At 45.5% G+C, this 25,455-nt stretch overlaps 6 protein-coding genes across 6 annotated transcripts; 5 read left to right on the top strand and 1 right to left on the bottom strand.

Annotated features, from left to right (window-relative positions):
- Positions 1 to 560: 560 nt before the first annotated feature.
- K441DRAFT_547059 (uncharacterized protein) lies at positions 561 to 4,785 on the bottom strand (the record flags this gene model as incomplete). Its single annotated transcript, XM_067642891.1, has 4 exons — positions 561 to 898; positions 951 to 2,709; positions 2,764 to 4,575; positions 4,642 to 4,785. 4 exons carry the CDS (start codon positions 4,783 to 4,785, stop codon positions 561 to 563), a joined length of 4,053 nt encoding a protein of 1,350 aa, XP_067507176.1.
- Positions 4,786 to 5,245: 460 nt separating this feature from the next.
- Positions 5,246 to 5,819, top strand: K441DRAFT_685341 (60S ribosomal protein uL24; the record flags this gene model as incomplete). Its single annotated transcript, XM_067651871.1, has 3 exons — positions 5,246 to 5,264; positions 5,329 to 5,441; positions 5,547 to 5,819. The coding sequence occupies 3 exons, from the start codon at positions 5,246 to 5,248 to the stop codon at positions 5,817 to 5,819; spliced, it is 405 nt and encodes a 134-aa protein (XP_067507175.1).
- A 7,639-nt stretch (positions 5,820 to 13,458) lies between these two features.
- K441DRAFT_655575 (NAD(P)-binding protein) lies at positions 13,459 to 14,810 on the top strand. The gene is made up of 4 exons (XM_067647869.1): positions 13,459 to 13,799; positions 13,902 to 13,993; positions 14,052 to 14,358; positions 14,441 to 14,810. The coding sequence occupies exons 1-4, from the start codon at positions 13,545 to 13,547 to the stop codon at positions 14,528 to 14,530; spliced, it is 744 nt and encodes a 247-aa protein (XP_067507174.1). The 5' UTR covers positions 13,459 to 13,544; the 3' UTR covers positions 14,531 to 14,810.
- Positions 14,811 to 16,557: 1,747 nt separating this feature from the next.
- On the top strand, positions 16,558 to 18,295 carry K441DRAFT_655573 (uncharacterized protein). The gene has a single exon (XM_067647868.1). The coding sequence runs from the start codon at positions 16,664 to 16,666 to the stop codon at positions 17,828 to 17,830; it is 1,167 nt and encodes a 388-aa protein (XP_067507173.1). The 5' UTR covers positions 16,558 to 16,663; the 3' UTR covers positions 17,831 to 18,295.
- A 430-nt stretch (positions 18,296 to 18,725) lies between these two features.
- Positions 18,726 to 19,825, top strand: K441DRAFT_368042 (uncharacterized protein). Its single transcript, XM_067641432.1, has one exon. It carries the CDS (start codon positions 19,000 to 19,002, stop codon positions 19,705 to 19,707), a length of 708 nt encoding a protein of 235 aa, XP_067507172.1. The 5' UTR covers positions 18,726 to 18,999; the 3' UTR covers positions 19,708 to 19,825.
- A 2,477-nt stretch (positions 19,826 to 22,302) lies between these two features.
- On the top strand, positions 22,303 to 24,179 carry K441DRAFT_685338 (uncharacterized protein; the record flags this gene model as incomplete). Its single annotated transcript, XM_067651870.1, has 4 exons — positions 22,303 to 22,445; positions 22,518 to 22,601; positions 22,653 to 22,815; positions 22,872 to 24,179. The coding sequence occupies 4 exons, from the start codon at positions 22,303 to 22,305 to the stop codon at positions 24,177 to 24,179; spliced, it is 1,698 nt and encodes a 565-aa protein (XP_067507171.1).
- Positions 24,180 to 25,455: the final 1,276 nt, after the last annotated feature.

Here is a 25,455-nt window from a genome sequence, read left to right as displayed (position 1 = left end):
AGAGACGTTAAGGGTCAGTTGAGATGGTCAATAGATGATGAGTGATAGTTATCCATGCGAAAGAAATGCGTGAAGAAGTGTTGACTCTGCGAGGATCGAAGACCAACATATCGTGGGAGAGACATCACCGAGAGCATGCTAGGCAGTGGATACGGGAGAGCATCAATTTCGTCTTGCAGGATTTGCAAGCTTAGATATCTGGAAGGTTGTATTAACACGAGGCGTTTTGGATGACTGGATCTGGATGCAGTCATATCAATCAAAAGCGCCGGAGACCTTTTTGAGAATATATATTCAATTGTATGAGTGTCCCTTATCAAAGGAAAATGCCATGAACTGCATCTCTCGGTCACTGCTAGCTACATCTGCGATCAGAAGATGCAAAATGAAAGCCCCTGTGACAAACATATAGGCCTCCGTCGCAAGTGCATATCTAGAAGGTATGCGCAGGAGAAAATAAGCAATCATTCTCGTCCTGTTTAATTGTCTCCAGGTGTCTTTGAAGAGCTGCAGAATTTCCCTTCCCAAAATATGAAGTTTGTCGGCACCGGAGGCTAATATCAATCGTCCTCCTTATCTACTATTTCTTCGTCAAAGTCCTCATCATCGTTAAACCCAAGCCTGCGCTTCTCTGTCACCAAGCGTGCTCCTCCCCGGTCAACGCCAGGCCCAATCTCACGTTTCTTCTTCACCATAGCTGTCTCCACATCCTGTGCAACCTGCTCTTTTGATTTCTTTGGAGGCCTTCCTCGCCGAACAGCGCCGGGTTCGGGCATTGCTCTAGATGGTCCAGCCGAATACACAGTACTAGAACTTTCCTGTGAAATGGGCGCAGAAATTTGCGGGGTTACTCGTCGGCCATGGCTATCACTAAGATAGGCCTCAGAGTCGTGAGCATCTAATCATCATGTTAGCGGAATGTTCTAATCATTTTAGAAAAGAAATCTTACCAGAAAGACCACTAGCCGGACCGTCCCCAAGCGTCCACGCAAGCGGCCCAAAATGCTTTAATTCTAGATGTTCGCGCCACTCCGCATCATTGGGGAAGTCAAAATATTGGTGAGCTTCAACCTGGATACCAGTTCTCTCGTCAGTTGTGGTAACTTCCTTGCCGCAATTGGCCCAAAGGCAGTCAAAGCCTCCATGAGTAGCCGGTTTGCCATGGATCTTGTGGACATGTTTTCTCAGTGTTTCCAAATTATGCAGCTCTGCAGTACAATCCTTCCAGTGGCACTTGTAGACACTATAATGCCGCTCGGGGTCATTGTTTGATCGCATTTTTCCAGATGATGGTCCTCCGACAATGCTGGGGGAGCGTGAATCGATGACTACGACCGGATTGTTGGCCGGGGTAGTCACGTTACGTAGTCCACTGGGTTGTGAAGGACGGGAGCGGTTAATAACACGTGTCTGGGCTTCAGGTGACCCGTGAATATGTTTCCGCCAACCGACTGGACGTCCTTTTTTCTTTGGGAGAGGTGTCCCATCGGGCGCGTGTGTAGGGCGGAACGCTGAATAGCCAACTCCAGAGCCACTAGGCCGCGGCGCGCTAGAAGTTGCAGTTGGTATTGATGCTGAAGCGGTTGCGGGCGAAGCTTGATTTTGACTTGAGCCCATTGGCCTTGACGAATAGCCTCTATCGCCCTCAGACGATCTGTGGGGCGCCTGATTTGTTCGAGGATTAAGTGGTTCACCATCTCCAAATCCGGATGGCCTGGATACCATTGGAAAGCTGTTCCGTGGTGGTCGTCCTCGCCGCTTGGGCGCAGCCTTGACGGGACCATTCATCAACACTGCCGAAGTATGTATACTCGTCTGGCTGCCTCCTCCTGCGCCAATTGCTTGTTGAACCGTAACTCGTGGACGTGCCGGAGCTGGTGCTTCGTCGTCTCCGCTATCTTCCTCATCATCCGCGTCATCAACCTCATGTTCAAACATATTATTCTGAAGATATCCCTTGGGAGGTTCTCCTGGGTCAACGAGATCCCACCTAAATGTGCTCAGATCTGAAGCGCCATCCACCTTATCGAATGAGTTCTTGAGTATTTCTAAGTGCGCATTAAGTGGCCGCATCTCAGGATGTTTTCCAGTCGCGAGCAAAACGTCTCGCGCAATCGTCTTGATATCGTAGGTGGATCGCCGTAATGCCTTCCTCTTATCAATAGGCCGCACAACGTCCGAGGATCTTATACGGTCATTAAAAGGAGGTGCATGTGGTGGTGCGTGTGTCGTGAGAGGTTGAGGGATAGCGACAGGATTATATTGGAAAGTTCTAGATTTCTGGCTTGGCACATGAGACTGCGTAGCGCTAGATGGTGCCGGGCCTACAGGAGGAGCACTAGAAAATTTATGATCGAGCTGGTGCTTCTTTTGTGGGGGTGGAATAGCGTCATCATCCGAAAATCCGGTCAAATCAACCACTTCACTGAAGTTGCGCTTTCTCGCTGCTTCCTCCTTTGATGCCGGCTTCGGAGTGGGCCGTGCTGGTTGATTGTTACCGTTTGCTGTGATTTGGGCAATAGGAGCTGGTGTTGGAGACTCAGTAGGAGTGCTGTTAGGGAAAGGTGGGTAATTGGTGCCGAAGTATGGGGACTGCACAGCAGGAGCTGGTGGCGGGGGGTATCGAGAGAGACGTGGTACGTTATTTGATTGAGGAGGATTGAGATCAACTACACTTTCGCCACCATGGAAGACATTCTCATTTTTTGGCTTTGGTTGAGTTGGTGGATCGGCTTTGCGTGGCATATCGTCACTTCTAGCAACAGTGCTCCCGGCTACTGCACCGTTAGACTGAGCGTTGGAAAGGGGAGGGCGCTCCGTCGAAGCTCTTGCTGAAGATTGATCTTGTGTCTGAATTGATTGACGTGAGGCCGAATTAACGTCCGGTACAGCAGCAAGCAAGGCTCTCGCGAATGCAGCTCTCTCCAATTTTAAACCCATTCGCTCAAGCTTTTCGCAAAGGTCAATGTAGCTGGGGTTACTGTCGAGCATGCGACGTATCTGATCACCGGTTGTCTGCTTCTCCTTATTCTGCGGAATGGAATTCAGCCAGGATGATGCAGCGGCAGCAAGCTGCACCTTTTTCTCCGGGGGCCAGATTGTACTTCCTTGTTGCCTAACTGGTGGAACAGAAGTCGCAGCGGGCTGAGCGGGGACTTGGATGACAGATTTTGGAGGTGCTTGTGTTTGGGCCTTGCTTTGGTGAACCGCACTTGGCGGTTGTGCTACGTCGCTGCCATTCACCGCTAATGAATTTTGATTAGTCCCTAGCTTCGCACCTCGATCAGCTGACGTTTTAATCCCATTCTTCGAGACGACTTGGGCCACCGCCCGAGGAGCCGGATCATTCTGTGCTGGCGGCGATTGACTTGCAACGTGATTTCTTCGTTCTTGCTCCCAGATACGAGCGAGCAAAGCAGGGTCTTTGCTATTTAACTCTCTCATTTTCGCCATCATTGCCCGAATTTCTGCTTCTAAGGCCGGATCGCCGCTACTTGAAGGGCCGGTTTTAAGATCCCTCGTGCTGACTTCAGGTGCAGTTGGCTTCTCCGACGACTTTGCTCTCGTCAAGTTGGCTTTGGCTTTTTTCGACGTGGCCTCCGGGACAGCTGCCGGTATAGGAACTTGCGCCTCTCGAACTCTTCGTCCCTCCTCTAACTTCTTTTGCTCCTCGGCTTTTCGCGCCTCTTCTAGGCGCTTCGCTTCCTCGACTTTTCTGGTTTCCTCTGCCCGAGCAGCATCTTCTGCTGCTTTTGCCGCCTTTAAAGCCTCCTGTTTACGTTGGTATTCCGGCCAGGGATCATAAACCTGCATCGGGTCCACCGTGATTGTCGATTGATCATACTGGTTACTATCCCCATTAGTAATCGTAGCCTGACCAGCTGTAGCAGACAGGTTCCCTTCGCCATAGCTATAGCCAGTGGATACAGCCGTTGCAGAAGCGGGGCGTGGTGGTTCAATGACATTTGGAGGCGCTCTGCGGCTGTAGTCATTGTATTGAGCCGAAGACGGGACGCTCATTAACATCTTTGAAGCTCCATGCGCGGTAGCATTCTGCGCGTAGTGTGATTGCGCTGGGCTAGCAGGCCTCTGCTGGCTGAAAATCGACTGAGTCCTTTGAGATGAGTATGCTGCTGTTGAGGCTGGCGGAGGAAGTCCCTGATTTAGTGCGGAAGCTTGGGTATGTGTAGATGAGACTGAATTGAGGCTTCTGGGTCGAGCCTGGTTCTGATCATAGAGAGCATTGGTTGAGTGGGACCTCATTCTAGAGTCATACGAGGATTGAGTTTGCTGAGGTTGAGACACAGCAGTTGCATAGTGAGATGATGTTGCGGCATTGGCTGGTGTGAAGCCTGGACTACTCATAGCAATGCCACCACCCGACGCATATGCAGTGTTGCTCAAATTCCTGAGTGTTTCCGCTGCGCGACTCGTTGTCTCACAACTTGCCCCAAAATCGCCGGCCCATGAATCATCCTGCTGTGCCTCATATGACCCTTGCCCGTTATATGATTGTGCTGGATATGACATGTAGTCAGTCGACTGGGTTATCGCAACGCTCCGTCCCTGATGGTACTGGCGGGAAGGCGGCTGGCCGGCGTTGGAATTCTGCATGTAGTCAGTCGACTGGGTTATCGCAACGCTCCGTCCCTGATGGTACTGGCGGGAAGGCGGCTGGCCGGCGTTGGAATTCTGCGTCTGATATCCTGAATATGCTTGAGGTTGGTTCGGATGACCTGGATTATTGGCAGCATAGTAATTCGGGTTATAGTTGTTCGGAGCCATGGTTGATGAACTGCTGATTCGCAGGCGTCCCCCTACTTGGCTTCCAAGTAAAACGAACGCATAAAGCCTGGTCGCGATGTTCACCAGATCGAGAAGTGTGTAATTGAAAGAGTGGATAGCCTACAAACTTACAGAGCGCGTAAGCAAAGTCAAAAGCGGGTAAGATAGAAACTGGCGGTTATAGCACACGCGAAGGTTCGTGGGCAGTGAATAGATTGGTGAGGGCAATATGAAGTCGCTTCTTTCACTATGGAAATGCGCAACGCGACCCAAATCGAGTGGTCAAGAAAGGCTGCCCCAGCCGCCAAGTTTTAAATTCCGTTAGGTTGATCCGCACCGGGGACGCTAATCTTGTAAGCGAATAACCTCAATCGAAGCACACAACGCCCACGAATATTTTTATGTGAGAGAGGACGACTTCGACATTCGACATTACGCCTCCCTTCGACAGTCCTTCACCATGACGAAAATCAACACCTGTATGATTCCCCTGATTATAACCGAAATTGAGTGAAATAGAAGCTAACTCTTGTTCAACCACAGCACTACACTCTTCGCGGAGGAAGTCGCGCAAGGCGCACTTCGGCGCTCCCTCCAGCGTCCGACGCACCATCATGAGCGCTCCTTTGAGCAAGGAACTGCGTGAGAAGCACAATGTATGGCATTCCAACCGATAATAAACGGCATTGTCGACGATAATCTGTGTTTGAGGCGACACATGACAGGACGACCTCGAATGCTAACACGCCTACGATCTTCAGGTCCGCTCCATCCCGATCCGCAAAGACGACGAAGTTGTCATCTCACGAGGCTCTAACAAGGGTCGTGAGGGCAAAGTTACTTCCGTCTACCGTCTCAAATACGTCGTACACATCGAGCGAGTCACACGCGAAAAGTCGAACGGCCAACCAGTACCCATCGGTGTTGCTCCCTCAAAGTGCGTCATCACGAAGCTCAAGCTGGACAAGGACAGGGAGAACATTCTAGAAAGGATAAGTCAGGGTCGGGAGGCGAACAGCAAGAAGAAGGCATAGGAGATGTAAGAGCTTTCATGGGTTGATGACAATTTCACGGCTTAATTGGCCAGGCATAAAGGTGTGGGCATGCGTATCTGTCTTCGAGCGAAAGAAATGCACTACATCTCTTCAACTACTTCGAATTTGTGGCGAAAATCACGGAACAGTGAGGAATGCGAACTGTATCAAAGTTTGGTTCAACCAAGGATTGACTAGCCGACATTTGGCTTATACTTGAAATCTTTAATGACTCTGGTAGCCTTTATTATGTCTTACTGACAATCCGTATTATTTAGATTTTCATTATCTGACACGGGGACACTCGCATACACGAACCCAATTTTAGGGTCTAGCTTTCCCTTCACGCTAGATTATCTACTCGGCAACCAAAATATAATGGGTGCAAGAAGTTATACGACTAGCGAAGAAAAATATCAACTCAAAGAGTCATGCTCACCTGCAGACTGTTCTTGAGATTCTATCTATGAAAAGAGTAGTTTGATGGTGAGGAACATTACCAAATACAACAGCAATATTTATTCCTAAGGCTTTTGACGGAAAAATTGTGCCAACCTTTAGTTGTACATTCAACAAATGCAAGAGCCCTATCCCATCAACTGCTTTATGCCTCGTGATCCATTCCCCTGAGAGCCCGCGAATCGAGAGACGGATTACTACCTTTTTGACGTTTGGCATGAGAATTTAGAGGTAGTGCAGCGGATATTCAATTACTTCCCCGAAAATCGGTGGTTAGATGGTTATCACTGCCACGAATAGCCCCACATTATCGATTTTGACCTTTATCAAACAGGACATCGAATATTTTCCCCCGAAGAAGACTGATCAAATCCCATATTATCGGATACCCAGCACACTTCTAATACAATAGGAATATAAGCTCAAATTGATTAACCGGCCACTGAGAATCGCCTCGGAGAAAGTCTAACGGCATCTTCGCATGTCTTACTGTTGTGTGATGTTTTGACTTCCGTACCTCTTGGATTATATCGTTGATAAGATAATTATCAGTATACTCGCTTTATCAACGTGCACGAATATCACTTGTAGTGGTACGTATGCGGTGTTAAAGTTAGTAGTCGATTGTTTTTATAAGAAAGGGGTTGCTCCAAGGTCAGACAGTTAGTCTCGCTTCGTAGTCTCATGACTACGTCACGTGATTAACGTTCCAACACTGGAGCAACTCTAAAAAGAAGGCTAATCTACACTCTAAAGTTAAGTCTACTTCTAGACTATTCGTAGCGTATACGCAATAACTAGCTCTCCCGTCTATAATACGTAATAGCTCCACCTTTAATCCTAAAGCGCGCCACCTATCAGATTCTGCCATACCGTTAAACTAGCCAATCAGGGTTTTCCATCCCCGGGATAGAAAATCGCTATTAGCTCACCTACTACTAGCGCCTTGGCGGCTAGCTCTGTATTATATGAGTCCGTTATACCTACTAAATCCAAATCCGTTTATTTAACCCACCCTACGGCCCATAATTCGACTTAATTTGTGTTAATAAGCCATAATAGTGCCGTATAAGGCTTGCCCTTTATTATAGCGTCCACAGGGTTAGTATCTCTATTGATCTACTTAACTTTAGTAATCTATCTTTATTTATAAGCTTAGTAAAGGCATATTACATTAATTATTAAGCGTTTCTCTTGCGTAGTTTTTAGTCGGATAAGATAGTTATATAAGGACTTTAAGTTAGTGCAGAGAATAAGTAGTAAGTTAACCTATAAGACCTTATCTAGCGTAGATTTAATTACAGCGCCTATATTAAAACCATATGCCATACTATATAGCTCTAAGGCTAATACACTCCTAGTAACTCTTTTGCACTTAATTAAGGACCAGTAAACGATATTTGCCTTATTTAAGGCGTCTGCTAGTATAAGTACGTAGCCGATTTATAAAGATAGGTCCTTATTATTGGCGAAGGAAGCGTCTATAAATACCAGGAGTTATAAGGTATTAACGTCTAGCTTAACAAACTTTAGGCCTCTATTTACGTTCTTAATCTACTAGCTTAATTGCCTATTAAGACTCTTTATATTGTCTTTAACTAGGTTAATTACCTAGGTAGTAAAAAATAGGTTATATAAGGCCTTTAGCTAACAGACTAAGGCAATATAAGCTCCTCTAGCGCGTTAAGCAATATACTAGTCCTTTAGCGTAAGTAGGCCACGCGTAACTCCTCTAGAGCTAGTGCTATTTACTAGTATAGTATTAACCGTACTAAGGTTCTTACACTAGCGCCTTTACGTTAGCGTAATACTCCCGTCTTATATTAATTAAATAAGTCCTCTATTAAACTTAATTAGTATATTAGCGGTTAGTTACTCTTACTCCTTAGCTATAAATTTAGCCTTATATAGTTTGCTTTATTTAGCCTCTATAAAGGTATTATCTATAAGAAATAGTATATTATTAGTCTATAGGCCAATAATTCTAAAAGGCTTATTGCTATAAAGCAAGCAGGGGTTATATATGGACTAGTTTATTTACAGCTAATTAATATAGTATAAATAGTAGGTCTTAAACTAGTAGTTTTTAGCTTTAGGTACTCTATAAAGTAGCTTTATAACCTTTAGAACAGAGTCCGTATTAATTCCTAATTATTTATTTAGCTTATATAGTGGTCGTATATAAAACTCGCGGTTTAGGTTTATAGTAGACTAGACGTAGGCTTATAAGATATTTTAGAGGTAGAGTTATATCTATAGTAGTATAGCAGCGATATAGAGAATCAGCCGCTAACTAACTTATTAAATCGTTAGTGACTAAGTAAGGACTAGCTCTTTCTCTAAGTCATTATAGGCCTATATAATAAGTTGTGATTTCTTAAAGGCTTTATTAGTTCCCTTATTCTTAATCTTATTAACAAACCGTAAATTAAAGAGTCTAACCCCCTTTAGTATATTATATAGCTTAATAATCTTAAAGACGCCTTTCTTAAGTAGGCCTATAACCTCCTTTTATTGTAAAGCGCTAAATTAGGTATTACTATTGTTCTATAAGTAAATAGTAGTATTAGCTGTATCTGCAGTATCATTATCCTATAAGTAGATAGCGATATTAGCGATATCCGCAATATCCGTAATATCCGTAATATTACCTATAGAAGCGCCTATATCTATTATAGCGTCCGTAATAGCTGCGTCTGTAACAGCTATAAGTAATAGGTATTTATAGGGGCGACCTCCACCTCGCTTTGGCGGTAGCTATAGTTTAGCCTTAGGTAGTAATTAAGGTTCGGCTAGTAAAGGTACTAGTTTATCTAATTTAATAAACTCTTATAGTTTGACTAGGTCTTATAGGTCTAGTAGGTAAAGTTTTACAACTATAGAGTGGAAGGTCGTAGGCCTATTTAGTAGCTTTACGGTATAGGTCTTACTATTAACGGTAAGTAGCATATATAGTCCGTCCCAATAACTACTCTAGCTAGTATTACCTTCTCTCCAGACTAAAATAGGCGAACTAGGTAGAAGGCTATAAATAGCGTTAGTTTGTAGTCCATTTCGCATATTAAGAGCGTTAGTAATTTATCGTTTAGCTTATAGCTTTTAGATTTCTACTATTACTTTTTTAATAGCCGCAGCTCGCTATACGACTAAAGGCAATAGCGCGTCCGATTTAACTATTTAAAAATAGGCTCTAAAGACTAGGAGTATAGGGACTAGGCCTTCTAAGCTAGCTATATTATTAATAGCTTTAAAGGCTATTTATAGGGCCATCTCCTTACTAATTTCAGGGATTTCAGTCGTAATAATTTAGTAGGCTTATTATAGCGGACCATAGTAGCGTTCTACCATTCTAATAGAATTGTGTAATTTAACTAGAACTAACTTTATAGTTACTCCCATAGTAGTAATATAGTGCTTAAACTCCTTACTAATAAAGTTCTTCTTAGCGTCTATAGTAATTAAGTCTAATAGTCCTAAATAGCTATTAATCTAGCACATTCGTAGAACGTCCTAAGTGTGCTTAGCGCTAATATCTCGTAGCCATCTACCGGCTTAAAATTAAGTTGCTTCGTTAACTATATATAATAGGGGGGAGCCGCTAATATATATAATGTCGACGATAATATTATAATTAAAATTAACGTTATTTTATAGGGTAAAGCGAAATCTACCTAGAGATCTACTAAACTTTTAGCAGTAGTAACAGAGTCTAGTTAGTTCTTCAATAGTAGATCTATTAGTGTTATAGCCGTAGCCAGCCTTATTAAGAAGCTTTTATAGTCTATTAATTAATAGGTAACTAAATTAACAGTATAGACGTCGTAGTTTTACGTTAGTTAAGTAGCAAGGGTTTATATTAAAAGACTTAACTAAATAAGACTGTAAGAAGAAGCTCTATAAGAGAAATAGGTAGCCAAATCGTCTAACTACTAGCACCTTTTTAGTGCAAGTAATAATAACGTCCTTTAGGTTATTGTATTTAATATAGAGTCTATCTATATCTGCTAAGCAAAGTAGGAAAGGAGTATCTGCTTTAATAATATAGAATTATACCTTACCTATAGGGCTGTTAACGTCTATAGTTCTAATAGACGTAAAGGCTCCAATCCTAAATTAGATAGTCACTTAGCCTTTAGTTAATATATTAAAACTTACGGACTTATCTACGGCCTATAGAGCTTAAAATTGGCCGTAGCTAGCCATAGACTTACGTAAAGCACCTATATTAATTATAATTCCCATAAAGACCGTTAAGGTATATTATAACGCTATAGCTGTAGCCATACTATAGGCAAATAGGTCGGTCTCTATATAAGGTTCTATAGTAGACTCTATAGTGAGTTTTAAAGCCATAAGTAGGTGTATATAAGCCTTATTAGCTAGCTCTACGCTTATAGAGGCTGCTTTCTCTATAGTAAGTATTCCAAAGGTAGTAATATAGGTAGAACTATTATTAGATTCTCCGGCATCGCTTTTAGAGTCGTTAGCGTCATGTATATAGGCTTTAAAGTCTAAGTTATTCTCTTTATCTCTTTTATAGACGGCGACATATTGTTTAAAGTAGTTATTAAAGTTGCCCTTATTGCGGCCTTTAATATTAATAAAGCGTCTCTTATAGTCGTCTCTAGACCAATTACGCTCCTTATCTATATATTTCTATAAATAGCAGTCCTCCTTCTTACAGACGTAGCACTTAGCCTTTAGTCTGCCGTTAGTTCTATAGGGGCGATTGCTACTATAGCAATTAGTGTTTTGGTCTCAATTCTGGTTATTTTAGTAGTAGCGTTAATCCGTAAAAAAGGCTTAGTAAGATAATCTCATTAAGGCCTATAGGGGTATTCTTTTTCCTATATAACAATGGAGGATTATAGCTTATTAATTAACTAAGAGAGGTCTTTTAAAGGGTTGGAGACAGTAATATGGCATACTAGTACTCCCTAGTAAGTAGTAACCAACTTATTTATAAGAATACGGTTTATATAAAAGTCTAAGTATAGTCTATAACGTTGCTTTAGCAGCTTATCTATAAGTAGTTAGAAGTTTTAATAGATTAACTTATTAGGGTTCTCGTCTATAACTCCTTAGAGGGTTATACTATTCCACTCTATAAGGTTCTTACAGTAGTATTCCAGCCCTTTAAAGAATTGTCGTATCTGGTTATAGGCTTTAGTAAAAGGTCTTAACTCAAGATTACTGTTATAGTAGTAGTCCTAAGTAAGCCCCTTTAGCATACTAGGGAATACTACTACGTAGCCTTCTAGTGGTAAGCCAGATCTCTTACAGATGTTATAGAAGATAGTTAACTTAAAGTTAAAGCTATCACTAACTCCGTCGTACTTTTAGTCGTCTGTGTAGATCTTTATAATTATAGCTACCTCTTTACTATATCCAGGTCCTTATCTAGGTCCTTATTTCACACTAGGCACAGCTAGTTTAGGTAGTATATATATATATAGCTACTACGGCTACTACTTTCTTAGCCATAGCAGTTAGTTAATAAGAGCGTAGATTTAGTCGTAATTGGAGAATTAAGGACTAGGAGGGGTAGTAGGGGTAGCAGGGGTAGCAATTAGGGTAGCTAGCAGTGCAGCGACCGGAGTAGCTAGTGATATAGTAGCTAGAGTAGCTAGCGGTGCAGCAACCAGAGTAGCTAGTAGTGTAGTAACTGGAGTAGCTAGTAGTATAGCAGCTAGAGTAGCTAGCGGTGCAGCAATTGGAGTAGCTAGTAGTACAGTAGCTGGAATAACTAGTAGTGGGGCTAGAGGTATAGCAAGCTTGTCTAAGGTTAAATTAAGTTAGTCTTATAGAGTTGTTGTGATTATTAGCTTTACCTCTACAAGGGCCGCAATAAGCTCCTCATCCGTCCATTTATAAAACTCTTCTTTATTAGTAACGTCTGTTAATACCTTACTAAGGGAATATCTCTTATCTTGCCTAATAATATATACTTCTTTTTTAACTAGGTATTAACGGATTCCTATTCTAGTATTAGATTATACTTATTTAAAGGTCTCTAGTATAAAGTTCTTAAAGTCTTCCTAAAATACTATCCATAATGCAAAGTCTATAAGGTTAGATTATATATATAGGTGCATCTTAGTCTCCACATACTCCGTTAGATTATTATCTATAACCGTCTCTAAGTTAATTCCGTAGCCGTATTTAGTAATTCTTTCCTTCTAGTTAATTTCCATATTGTCGTGTCTTTATATATAAAGGTAGGTATAAGGGTAGGTATAAGGGTAGTCGTCGGTTCGAAGGAGTTAAGGTTTAAGGTAAGGGTGTAAAGGTATATATATATCCTATTAACGAATCTACAGTTCTTAGACACTATAGACGATTCTTAGCAAAGATACGGTCCTCTAGGCGATCTAACGCGTCAACAGTTAAGTTAATACGTGGTTTTAAGCTTTAAGGGTCCTCTAGGCAATCTAATGTGTTAACAGTTAAGCTAATACATAGTTTTAAGCTTTAAGGATAACGTAGCTCTCTCTAAGTAAAGATACAATTCTCTAGGCAATCTAACGCATTAGCAAGCTAATACGTGGTCTTAAGCTTTAAGGGTAATATAGTTTTCTCCTTTAACTAAAATAGGGTAATAGCTCTACAATCTAACGCGTTAGCAGTTAAGCTAATACATAGTTTCGAGCTTTGCTATTGCATATTTCCTAATCTATACGTCTACTAATTAGTATTAGTATACTCACTTTATCAACGTGCACGAATATCACTTATAGTGGTACGTATGCGGTGTTAAAGTTAGTAGTCGATTATTTTTATAAGAAAGGGGTTGCTCCAAGATCAGACAGTTAGTCTCGCTTCGTAGTCTCGTGACTACGTCACGTGATTAACGTTCCGACAATAATTTATATCGTGGATAACTCCAAGCGCTCAATTAATATTTTACCGGACATTGATTTTAATCCGATTTTGTCCCTTATGCCATTTCAAATACCACGCAGCACACTAGGATAATCGCTAGCTCCGTCGGTCGCGACCACAGAGCTGTGGCATTTAGCGCAGCTTAGCGAGAATACTGCCTTCAAAGGCATCGAATGATGCAACTTCGGCCTCCGCGTTTCTAATCAGACCGTCATTTACAAATCAACCCTTTCATTGTCGATTGTGCAATTGACCTCCCCCCGCCCATTCATTTACTAAACATACATATTTAATCCCCAAACATCCCCACTCTCCCCCTGCTTTTTCGTAGATATTTTCAAACACCGGTTGACATTTCTATATCTCTAAATCATCTTAACGAAAATGGCGTCTAAGCTTATTACAATTGTTGCTGGTGTTGGGCCGGGCACTGGTGCAGCAGTTGCAAAGAAGTTCGCAGCTAGCTATCCAGTGGTATTATTAGCACGAAACCCGGACAGCTTCGAGTCGCTAGCTGAGGATATTAATAAGAGCGGAGGCAAAGCAATTGGGATCAGTACCGATATTGCAGACTCAAATAGTGTTAAGGCTGCTTTTGGAAAGATTGAGAAGGAGTTCGGATCCGGAGTAGGCGCCGCGGTAAGTACCCCTTTAGTACATGTACCATAATCCAGCAGGCCGTTTGACGAACTGTACGGTCCGAAAATATGTCTACTTTACAGGTACTAATAATTTGCATAGGCAGCTGTGTTTAACGCGAGTGGAAAATTTGTCCGCAAACCATTCCTAGAGCTTACGGAGGATGACTTCGCGGCCGGCTTGGATGTTAGTGGGTAGGTGGACGCATATTTCATCCCTCCAAGGACTCAATTAATTGGTGTGCCCCTTCAGTAAAGGCGCCTTCCTCTTCTCACAAGCCACTTTGCCTCTCCTCCTCAAGGGAGTTGATGCAGGCTCGAGATACCCACCGTCTCTCATATTTACTGGCGCCACTGCATCCATCAAGGGTTCTGCGATGATGTCCTCTTTCGCAAGTGGCAAGTTCGCTCTGCGTGCGCTGTCTCAGTCTTTGGCGAGAGAATTTGGTCCGAAGGGTGTACATGTCTCACATGCTATCATTGACGGCGTTATCGATATCCCACGGACGAAGGGGTGGTTGAAGGACGCTGGCCCGGATGCGAAGATTAGTGCTGATGGAGTAAGTCACCTCGAAAATATCCCAGCATTCCTCCGAGATTAGACTCTCTTAAGTTGCGAAACCTATTACTAATAATGCAAAGATTGCGGACACTTACTGGCATCTTCATATCCAACCACGGACGACTTTCACATGGGAGGTCGATATCAGACCGTACGTCGAGAAGTGGTAGATGCTGTCCAAACTAAATCTGGGGGCGTGCTAGCTAAGAGTATGAGCAACCCAGAGAGCAGTTCCCAGAAAAAGCGGCATCAGCGCGTCTTTGACGTCAAGCGGCTCGTTAGTTTTGGGGGAAGGCAGCGCTCCGGGATTGAAAGCGTAGTATGTACACAGCGCCTTCATCTTTCTAGCAGAACGGTTGTTGCCACCTTCTCTGATTACTGTCACATAAAACGCGATTGTGAGCCCGACATATCCCGTTTGCAATATTATTACTATTCTAGTGCTCTAAGGTGTCACAATACAGTTGTAGTTGTAAAGACTCCCTGGGTTATCTTACTGGTGTTAAAGATTGCGGTATCTACGTCCACGCATCGAATAGATGGCCTCTAATTGCTCTTCCCAGACACTCTTCTCCTAATTAAAATACGAAGGCACTCATGTGCCCTGTTTAGGAGAGTGATCAAAACAGTTTTCAAGCCGTTTTATCTAAGCTTCATAATTAAAAGCATGAGGTATCCTTAACAATGGATCATAGGAGGTTTGCGCAATCATTAACAATTAATACTCTGCTTGCGAGAACAAGATATAGTGCAGCAGGTGAGCAGGGCCTTAGGTAACATCGGCTGGTACCGTTCGAACCTATGTTGATATAGATTGTCTCAGGTAACGGCATTAATCCTATAATTTTACATTCACACTCTTTCAAACCCGGCTTCTTGACAAGCGACCTATAGGGACGGGCAGAAGATTTTCTTCTCCAGTTTCTTCCCAGCACTCACACAAGCTTATACCTGATTCAGTTCAAGTCTTAATGTACTTTATCAGCTATAGCTTGAAACAATGAAACTTGGTCATCCTGCATTCAAACATGGATCCAGACAAAGACAAGACACCTTCAAATAGCAAGGGTAAAGCTCCAAAGTGCGTCCTCGGATTTTTCTTTTTCATTCTATCCTCATACCTTGCTTATATATTAATCTTAACTAGGCCTAACGAAGCCGGCCGGCCTGATGACGGGAGCAACGTGCAGCCATCAAGTATCAAGGTGATGCAGCAAACTATAGAGCAATATGAGGTCTTAGAGAAAACAGCATCCTTGAAGAAAGCAGCGGCTTCGGAGAAGGCTTTAGCTAGTTCGTTGCGAAGGAAATCGATCTTGAAGACACCGAGAAAGCCCAGAGAAAGCTCAAACCTTGTATCGGAGAAGAAGGAGGTCGAGGTTCGAACGTGAGTTTCTGATGCAAGTCCGGTGTTATTCATCACTTTCTCTAGCCAAACTAGGCCGGAGGAAGAAGCCGCAATAAGGAGTCGGGATAAGAAGCTACATATGGGCTGGGATTGGAGCACAATGCGGACTCCGAAGTAAGTTTTTCTTCTATCGATTATGTTCTTCATCAGTGCGGTGATATACAATTAGATAGTTTGATCAAGAGGACTCGGGCCCAGAGGAGAGGCCGCTATATTGAGGCACGCTTTTAGACACATACAGGGGGCTAAAACACGCGGATGGGAAAGAAGTAGGTGGAGCCTAATTAGCTGAGTCTCTAGATAATTGCCAGCATACTTACAAAAAAGTAAGTTTGGCTTTTCGAAGGTGATACTTCAAATAGTCTACTCATCAATCATCATGCTTTGATGGTTTGGGAGTGTTTCAGAATCGGAGACCGAACGCAACTACATGTGAAAATTTGAGCATCAAATATGTGATCACCGTAAAAACATACACAGAGGAAGTTTGTGGGAAAATAGATGGAAATTTGGACTGGTTTACGACTGATAATTCAAAGGCGATGAGGTCTACGACTGTGATTATCTCGCACTATCACTTGGAAACGTGCCCTGGGACCTATTCACGGAGCAAATAACTTTATATATTGAATAAACGTCTGATGTAATTTAGATCAAAATTTCACGTCAAAGAATTGATGAAGATTTATGATATATTGTTACTACTAGGGAAGGTTCGGTGAGTTGTGTTGTAGCTTGCACAAAATGCAACTTTATGCAAATCGCTTAATACATCTGGACGCCATAGCTTCATCATCGACGAACTATGCTTGCGGGACTCCCCACTCCTCTCACCAAATATCCCAGCAATTGACAGAAATATCAGAAACTGCGCTCTGCCGCATCGCCCGCCTGGATGGTACTCGACGACGCAACGGCGTCTGCCTCAGACTCCTTCGCCGACGACCCCTCCGACAATGACCCATACTCCACTAAGCCATCCTCAAATGGGCGGAACACGCTCACCATAGATATGGGCTCATTGCCTCATCCTACACCAATTATTGGGCCTCTTATAGGGTATTCCGAGCAGTCCATTGCGAACGGCATCAGAGAGAACTTGTCAGCCCTGCAGCATACACTTAAACGCCCGCTTACGCAGGAGGAAGCCCCGGTACTGGCATACTATTTTGCCAAGGCGAAGGCTACAGCATCTTATGGAGCTGTTCTTGGTATGCTTGGAGGAGCGGTCAGATGCTACCAGACAGCAGATATATTTCGGTTTCCATTTTGGCGGCCAAAGCCGGAGAAGTTCGACCCCAATGTTTTTCTTGCTTTCAAGGGACAAAGAGCACGATTGGCATGGCATGTTGCTCGATTTTGGCCGTATGTCATTCTCGGTCAGCTCATCGGAACTTTACTTGGGTCCAATTACGGCATGACCGTTGCCGCTGTGGGCATGCAGCGGGACAAAAGACTCACCAACTTCAACGAAGATATGAAAAAAGCTATTCGAGGAATGCGGGGGAATTCCCCATTGCCCGGCGGAGGAACCCCGGTGCCGGCTCAAGACCGCAGCAGCAGTCCGTGGCCGTCTCGAAACACCACTGATGATGATATGTCATCAGCCGCAGGCAACGACTCCTGGTCGGGTTCTGCTGATGGCAGCACAGACGCAGGTGTTATTTCTGACAGCCAGAGACGCGCCTTGGAAAGGTCTTCCGAATTCAATAGGAATACTCGCGGAGCCACAAAACAGCCTCCGCCTTATGATGATGCCTCGCCCACCGGTGGCTTATTTCCTTTAAACGAAGATAAAAATAGTGGAGGGTCGGCTTGGGACCGTATCCGAAGGAACGCAGCATCAGGACAGGCACAGCCGGACCAACGCTCTCATCCTAACACTGCAAGGCCTATTCAAAGGGAACAGAGTGAAAGTTCAACACTTGGAGATAGTTTCAGTTTCTCAAGCACAGATGAGGAGAGGCAGCTAGCAAAAGCTGAGGCGCAGCGCGAATTCGATGATAGGCTTGAACGGGAAAGGAAAGGCGGTGATTTTGATGATCGGGGTAAGAGGTGGTGATACCAAATAGGCTGTGCCACCAAAATTTTCTCTGTACATAAAAGTTCGTGTAAGTATAAGAATTTCGGCGGAAAATGCTGATGCCGAGCCAAGACTTAGGAATAGAGCCATAGTGACGAACCTTCATATTTGTTGCATTCTACCGATGTAGTTTATTACAATACTTATTCACACTGAAACTTGGCTAAGGTGCTTTTCAGTGACATGTGAGTGAATTTTTTTATCAGTACATTTCTCGCCTACAACTAGCTTTCTTCAACGCACACTGGCCATACAACCCCTCTTTCTTGATGTTCAAACACAGCCAGGTATCCCTTACTGAAGAGCTGCGAACCCCTAACGCAGAAGGTTTGTCGAGTGACTGTAAAGTCTACATGCGTCGATACACTTTTCGCCTATCTCGAATATACTTTCACTGCCGAACCTTCGAAGGCCGTCGCCCACCAGTTAAATAGAGAAACCGACTATCCACTCAATTAAATGTGACATGACCCCTGCAACAAACACCCGTGAACCCGAACGACCATAGAGGAAGCGAGAGCGCAATAATATAGACTTAGCGATAATAGACAAGCGTTCGGACCTCCGTACAACGCCCTCTCAGTCACACAGCAGTTCCAGTGAATAGATTGTCGACCTAAGGCCGTCAGTTCACTGCGATCAGCATCAGAGGAAGCGACGCAAACGAAATCTAGGGGTGGAACGGGTTGAGCTAAAACAGTCTTCGCTGAGAAGATGATGTCTGCGAGGCAGAAAAAGCTGGTGACAGATAGCCTACAAGAAGCACAAGGTGAAGATGTGGCCATTGATGATATCCTAAAAAGGGAAGAATGCCCACCATCCCTACTCGACTGCGAACTATATCAGACCCTGCCACTAAGTCCAAACATGGAATGCACGAGACACCAAGAAGATGAGAAGGCTGTGACCCCGGCCATCAAGGCACTTATAGAACACTTCATTTGGAAGATGATTCAGTTCCGAATGCAGAGATGGGAAGCTCGCGAGTTGATAGACGCTATTGAAGATAACCTGGTCAGTCAAGTCAGCTTCACCCAGATGAAAGACTGCGTAAATTTTATAACGCTTTCCAAAACTCCACCACTCCAACAACATGTGTTGAGGTAGAGATATCAAATAAGGGCAACGAGACCCTCGACCGTACTTTGATGAATATCCCGGCGTGGGCCCAAGATTCATTATGCGGCGGTGTACTGGCCTCACAAACTCGGGAAAATGATTATATATCATGTGATTCGGAACAACAGCGACCTGAAGTATGGGGTGAAATAGACAAAGCGGGAGAAAAGCTCGTGCCTCTAAGTTTGCTTAACTACGTGGCACAATCTGAATCATCACTGTCGGATTCGCCGATTGAGCTCAAAGCAGATGGACTTCTCCTAGGATACCTGGAAGACAAATCGTCTCGATTTAACCACAAGCCTGGTTGGAAGCGCAACATGTCAGGACGGAGGCGTAGGAGAGGATTATATACTATCGAAAGCACTACAGAATATCCCTGGAGCCCTGATGAGGAAGAAACAATGGTTGAACAGGCAATTGAACCGGAGAGTTCTGTGGCATGTGGGAACTTCAGAAGATTAGTGGAGGTGGTCGGGACATTTACAAGATTCATGGAACTCCCAACAGAGCTGCGTACTCGTGTCTACGAGTTTGTTTTGAAATTCGAAAAGCCCGTTATGCCGCACCTCTGCGATACTACGAATAAGCAGTCAGCTAAATTCTCTGATGGCGCTGACGGGGCTAAGAAATATACAATGTCTTCTTCAAATCAGTGGCGGTTTCACGACGACAATAACATGCACTTCGAACCTCAATTCGGAACAGAATTTAATAGGTTTCTACAAGGACATTAGGAGGGTCGAACGGGCCACAACGAAGTTTGGAGGAGGTTTGAAATTACGCGGAGCAGCAGGCCGATACGTAAGGAGAGCTTACCCGTCTTCTACGGCATCAACACCTTCGAATATAGCCGTGACACGGTCATTCTTCGTAGCGCTCGCCAGTCATTGTTGATTTAACCTCCTGCGGAGGATTCGAATTTTCGTCCATTTCTACAACGAGAAGCACACGCAACGTGTCCTGAAGGACATGTATGATGTGCTCCGGAAGGAGTCAGATATGTCTTTTCCGGATGGCATAGATTTATGCAATGCCTCTCCTCTGGCAGGTATGTTCCTCGTCCTGCGGAAATTGTCAAAGACATTCAACGAAGAGGAAAGAGCTATTACGCTGCAAGTGCCTGTTCCGGAATAGTTTGATACGCTACCAGGGCTCAAATGGTTCAATGAAGTTGCCGAGGGCGCAGGTCTCAAGGCTAGATTGATACTATTCAATTATCTCACGGGCAACGAATATGAAAGCATACGCTGCACATGGCTTCATCGCATGCAAAAGAGGGGCGATGAGGCAGAGGAGGTGCAAGATACGGCGAAGGGTGCTTTGAAGGAGACCTTCACGAGGTACCCACACTTGCGGAGCACGTACAAGAACCGGACTGTATAGTACAGGAAGAACTGCAAGGGGGAAATCACGTGGCATAAACAGGTCTAGTTAGAAGCCAGCGGTAGCTTCAGCGGCCAAGAAGGCTTGGTTTCGGATGGTCGTGTTGGCTTTCTATGGAACTTCTTGGCACCAGATGGTCTCTATGAACCAGGCCTAAAACAATGGATCTTCAGACGTAGATCGCGAATCTCACTAGGCGAGAGTGACTTTTTGACGCAAGCCTCGTTTGGATCAACCAACTGCCCATAATGCTCAGGGCCACTGGTTCGAAAGACGATAAGGCAGTCCGCTTGGTGTACCCCCTCACAACTGTCGATATGTGGCTGTCAACTGCGGAGGGACACTTTTTTAACAATATAGCCGTTAGCTAGTCTGCAAGCCTATCAGCGGTGAGTATTTGACTGTGGAGATGTGGAAGACGAGGCATTTGCCAAATAGCTGGGTAAACAGGAATCATGTCTTAGGTATTTCATACAAATAGTGCAATGAAGATCAAACTCGAATTCGGAGAGTGCGAAGTAAAGCGATGATTGCGTATGGGCCAAAACGTGACACTGTCGGAGAATAAACCAGCCTATCTATACACACAAGCCGGCACGAGGCCCTCTCCGCCGTATTCCGCCACAGGGCCAAAGCCACACCCAGATTTTGCAGAATAAGAAATCCAGGGAATGGCAGCCGAGGAGACGGGGCGCGACGCGACGGGCGACTCGTGGTTATCACGGGCCCGATGGAGTCGAGTGTTCCCGTAGTTTGCGTAAGCTCTATGATACTTACATGCACCTTGTAGCTGAGTCGAGTGAGTTGAGATTGTTATTTATTTCCCCTGCCTTCACGAATAATGACGAGTGCGCAGGTGAAACCGTCCGGTTGATCCCTGCGGATGTTAAATTTGGTGATGACAGTTGCATGAAGTTATGAAAAGCAAGCAAGGGCCCTCTCTTTATGCTCTAAGTGCACCGCGAGGCCGTACTGAGGCTATGTACGACGCCAAAGAGCACGCCAAATCATGCAAGCGCCTCGGGCGAGGCGCTCGGTTTGGCGACGATGCAGCATCAAAACAAACATGCTGAATAGCCGTGGTGTTTTGTGTGCCAACGTTTGGAGGCACAACTTTCAAATCACGGCTGGTGGGAAATCTCAACGCACTGGACAACGGCGATCGAGAGCTGAAACAACAGGGAGGACTTCGGTCAGTCAGGGCGATGAGGGCGATGGCGATAACTTTGGGCTGGCTCAGTCTGTTCTCTTTAATTTCCCAGAGGTCGTTTTTGGAGTACGAGAGCCACCAACCAATAAAGCGGCGTAGACGGGCAGCGGAATAAACTCGAATAAACTGAATAAGCTCGAATAAACTCGGGCAGATTCTTGGCCACGGCGCTCGCTGAGGGCTCCAATTTGCGACTTACCGAGCCAACTGGGCTGGTTGGGGTTCGCCTCTGCTGCTGCCCATTCGGCTCGTCGCGCTTTTCCACACCCAGTTCCTGTTCCTGTACAGTCCTTGTACGCTTCTTCCCCATTTTGAGGAGTCGTAGAATTCACCTCACCCAGTCGCTCTTTCAATTGACTTTGCCCGGCCTTGACCCAAGTCCTTTTTCCAGCTCCCTTTTTTTCTCCAAATTCTCCCCAACCTTTTGGTTACTTTTGTTACTTTCTTGAAACTTCCTTTTCCTTCTTGCACTACCTGCCGTGTTTACCGTGCCGGATGGATACGTGAAGCCTTTGTTTGTCGACCCGGACTTTTTGGAATCAGCGGACTACAATTGCGGTCCTCACCTTGCACTCAACGGTCGGTCAATTCACCACCGCCCATTGCCTCACCCAACATCAACTGCGCACCGAGAAAAATGGGGGAGACCGAGCAACAAGGTTCTGCCTCTACACCAAAGAGAAACTGCCAACATCCCAGGAGACATCCCTGGCGCCAAAGGCAATCCTCGCTCGCAATGCCAACTCTCGTCCTCTCACTCCTCGCTGCCGCAGCACCCGTGACAATGGCTGAGAGTTGTATCTCGCTCGCCGGTTCGACTGCGTGTCCGGCCTTCAGTTCTTCCTCCATCTCAACAAGCCCAACCTTGACCGGTCTATTGTATGTCTAACCTTTCGCGCCGAAACCTTCCCCACTCCCAACGACCTCAAAGGCTAATTTGGCCCCACACAGTCCATTCCTCTCCTACGTATCAGACACAGCGACGTTTGACGATCGGATACGGCAGTACATTTCAACAGATTACTCGAGAGAAAAGTATGGTCACACTATTTTTGGGCTAGACATGGGATGCTGACCGGAGCATAGATATCAGCAGCTCATAGGGTGCTCGAGCGTAAATCTTACAAACACAACAGACATCTACGCGAGATATACGACTAGTGTTATTTGCAACGCCATCGTACAAAATTCAATATCAGCCTGCGGGGCGTCTGGAAATGATACGAAGCCTCTTTGCGCAGACTCATGTGTAAGTGCAATTGGCTCTCTTTGCGCTCATGAGGTGGAACACTGACGGCTCTTTAGGCCGAGTTTGCCATCAGCGAACAGGAGATAACAGCAAGCCCTGAATTATGTGGCGATTCTGGACGGAACGCCTTGAGCCAGATCAGAGCTGATTTTACGAATTGTGCTCTACCAGCTAATTCCCTGAGCGGATCCTGCATCACCGGGGCGCAGAACGAACCGAATGACTGCGGATTCCAATCGAATTTACAGGGCCTTTGCTCGTTCTGCGCAGCAAGCTCACCCAACGCTACAGATTCCTGCTGTGTAAACTCCAACGTCGAGCAGCGGTGCGTGAACGTCCACCTTCCCACAACTACGTCCATGGCACCTTTATTCCCTTCCTCGACATCCTCTGGTGTCCCATCGGCAACTAGCAGTCACACCGCGGCCGCAGCTGGGGCGGCTCATGGTCTTACGGGTGGCCAGATTGCTGGGGTAGTGGTTGGTTCGGTCCTCGGCGCAGCCCTCATTCTCGCAGCCATCATTTTCTTCTGCTTCCGCCTCCGAAAGAAGCACGATAGCAAAGCTGGTAGCACCCTCAATCAACCCTCTCCTGTGCGTCAAGCAGTTCCCGCGGATCCTGCTATGTCTTTTACGGACGATGCGCAACCTCCACCCATACTTCCTGGCGCTCGCGTTGCCCGTATGTCTGCTCTCGAGGGCTCCACCACTTCCTCGGGCCACCACAGCTCTCCTGGTGCTGCAGGCACTCTTGGAGGATACCGCCGGACCTCGGACGGTTACAGCGGATCGCCTGATTCGCAACGGAGTGGGCTCGCTGCAGGCCCCTTGCCAAAGCGGCAGGGTTCACTTTCGAGCAATTCTGCTCTGGGCTCTGTCGGCCGCCACTCTCCGCACTCTGGTTCTGGTAACGGAGACCAATTCTCGAGCCCCGAAGGCGTCGCATCTGGCCAATCCGAACAGCTCCAATTCTTCAAAGACTATTACTCACAAGACGAGATCAGGCCTAACGACACAGTCGCTACACTGTGGGCCTACCAGCCGCGCGCCAGTGATGAGTTCGAGCTTGAGCGGGGTGATATGCTCAAAGTGGTGGGCATATGGGATGATGGTTGGGCGACTGGCGTCAAGCTTTCGGAATCAGCGGAGCAATGGGAAGCGAGGAGAAACGTCCAGCGCGATTCGGGAGTCAGCAACGGCAGCAGACGGTCCGGCGTCACCAGCGGCAGCGAGATCAAGGCATTCCCGCTCGTGTGCGTGTGTTTGCCACAGCACTGGCGGAAGACGATCGAAGGAGATAGCACCGACACAACGGGCGGTGGAGGAGGTGGAGGGTCTGGAGGCCCGCCACACGGAAGCCCTTAGAGCTGTCAGCTACGAGCCTCTTTCTCGACGGTTTTTCTGTTTTTGCTTTCTATCTTAATGCCGGCACGATGATGGCGTTTCCACGAACCGTTTTGCGACCGAACTCTCTCCCATAACCTTCCTCGGCTATCAACGACATTCTCCTCGGGTGTACCGCAGCCCGCATCGCTAGATTCTTCACACCTCAGCTATTAGATTTCGCCAACGACAGCGAGATGGCGTGTCTCTTTACAGCGTATTTTGCATTGCATCGCCTTTTTCTCCTCAAGGGCCCTTTAACTCCGATTAATGCAGCAGAAGTAACCCGATTCCAGCGGTTTTAATCACCCAGCCTATCTCGAAAGCATTTTATTGCAAACTAATATTAATAACGAAAACCAACCTCAGGGGACCCTGCATTAGATCAAGTTCTTTTCTTGCCTCTTCAAACTATTCACGGCAGTGCATTGACATATACTCTTTCCGCCCCTTCTCGTGGCTACGAGCTCGCTACATACACACACTCTCTTCCCTTTTGTACTTACCGTTCCCCTTTCTCTCGAACGCAGCGCGCCATCTCTCTGCAGTTCTTGTTTTTTTTGGGGTTTTTTTCAAAACCACGTTCTATACCCGCCCTTCCATCCTTTTTTCCATCCTGGGAACAAAAAGGGGGCTGTTTTTTTCCCTTCTTTCCGCTTCTTGACGAAAAAAAAGTGTGCGTGGTGCTTCTGGCATGCGAGGGCTTTTTTTTTTATAATAGTAGTACAGTAGTAATGCTTACTTTTTAGGCTTGAGGGGTTTATCTTCTTTATTTTTAGCCTTTTGCTCAGGGGGAGAAGGGGGTTGTGTGCTTGTAGGGCCCGTGTACTGGGATTTCTTTTTCCCCATCCTTGTAGTAGGGAATGCAGAGGGGGAGTTGTATATATCTGGATTGAGTTGCTGAGAGCGCGGGAGAGAAGCGTAGGCGGGATTGGGGTGGTCGGAAAGGGGGAGAGGGTAGTTGGCGAGCCCGGTGGATGGGCTTGGTTTGTGTGCGTGTGTGGTGGGGCGAGGTGATGTGAGGCGGGTTTGGGGTAGAGCAGGGTAGTCGTGGTTGTAGGGAAGGGAAATGTTTATTTTTCTTTGTACACTTGAGGTGGCTTGGTTTGACTTTTGGATCGTGCCGTGTGATGTGTGACCGTGGATCCCCTGATTGTATGTGACAATTATATTGTGCCAAGTCGGACAAATAAGTGCCGTTGTGGAATTGCTATTTCTACATACGGGTTTGCATTTGTGGTCTACATACTAATCCCGT

This window comes from Cenococcum geophilum (genome assembly GCF_001692895.1).
Source record: "Cenococcum geophilum 1.58 unplaced genomic scaffold K441scaffold_9, whole genome shotgun sequence".
In the NCBI taxonomy this organism is placed as follows: Eukaryota; Fungi; Ascomycota; class Dothideomycetes; order Gloniales; family Gloniaceae; genus Cenococcum; species Cenococcum geophilum.
This window is presented reverse-complemented; position numbering and strand designations above follow the sequence as displayed.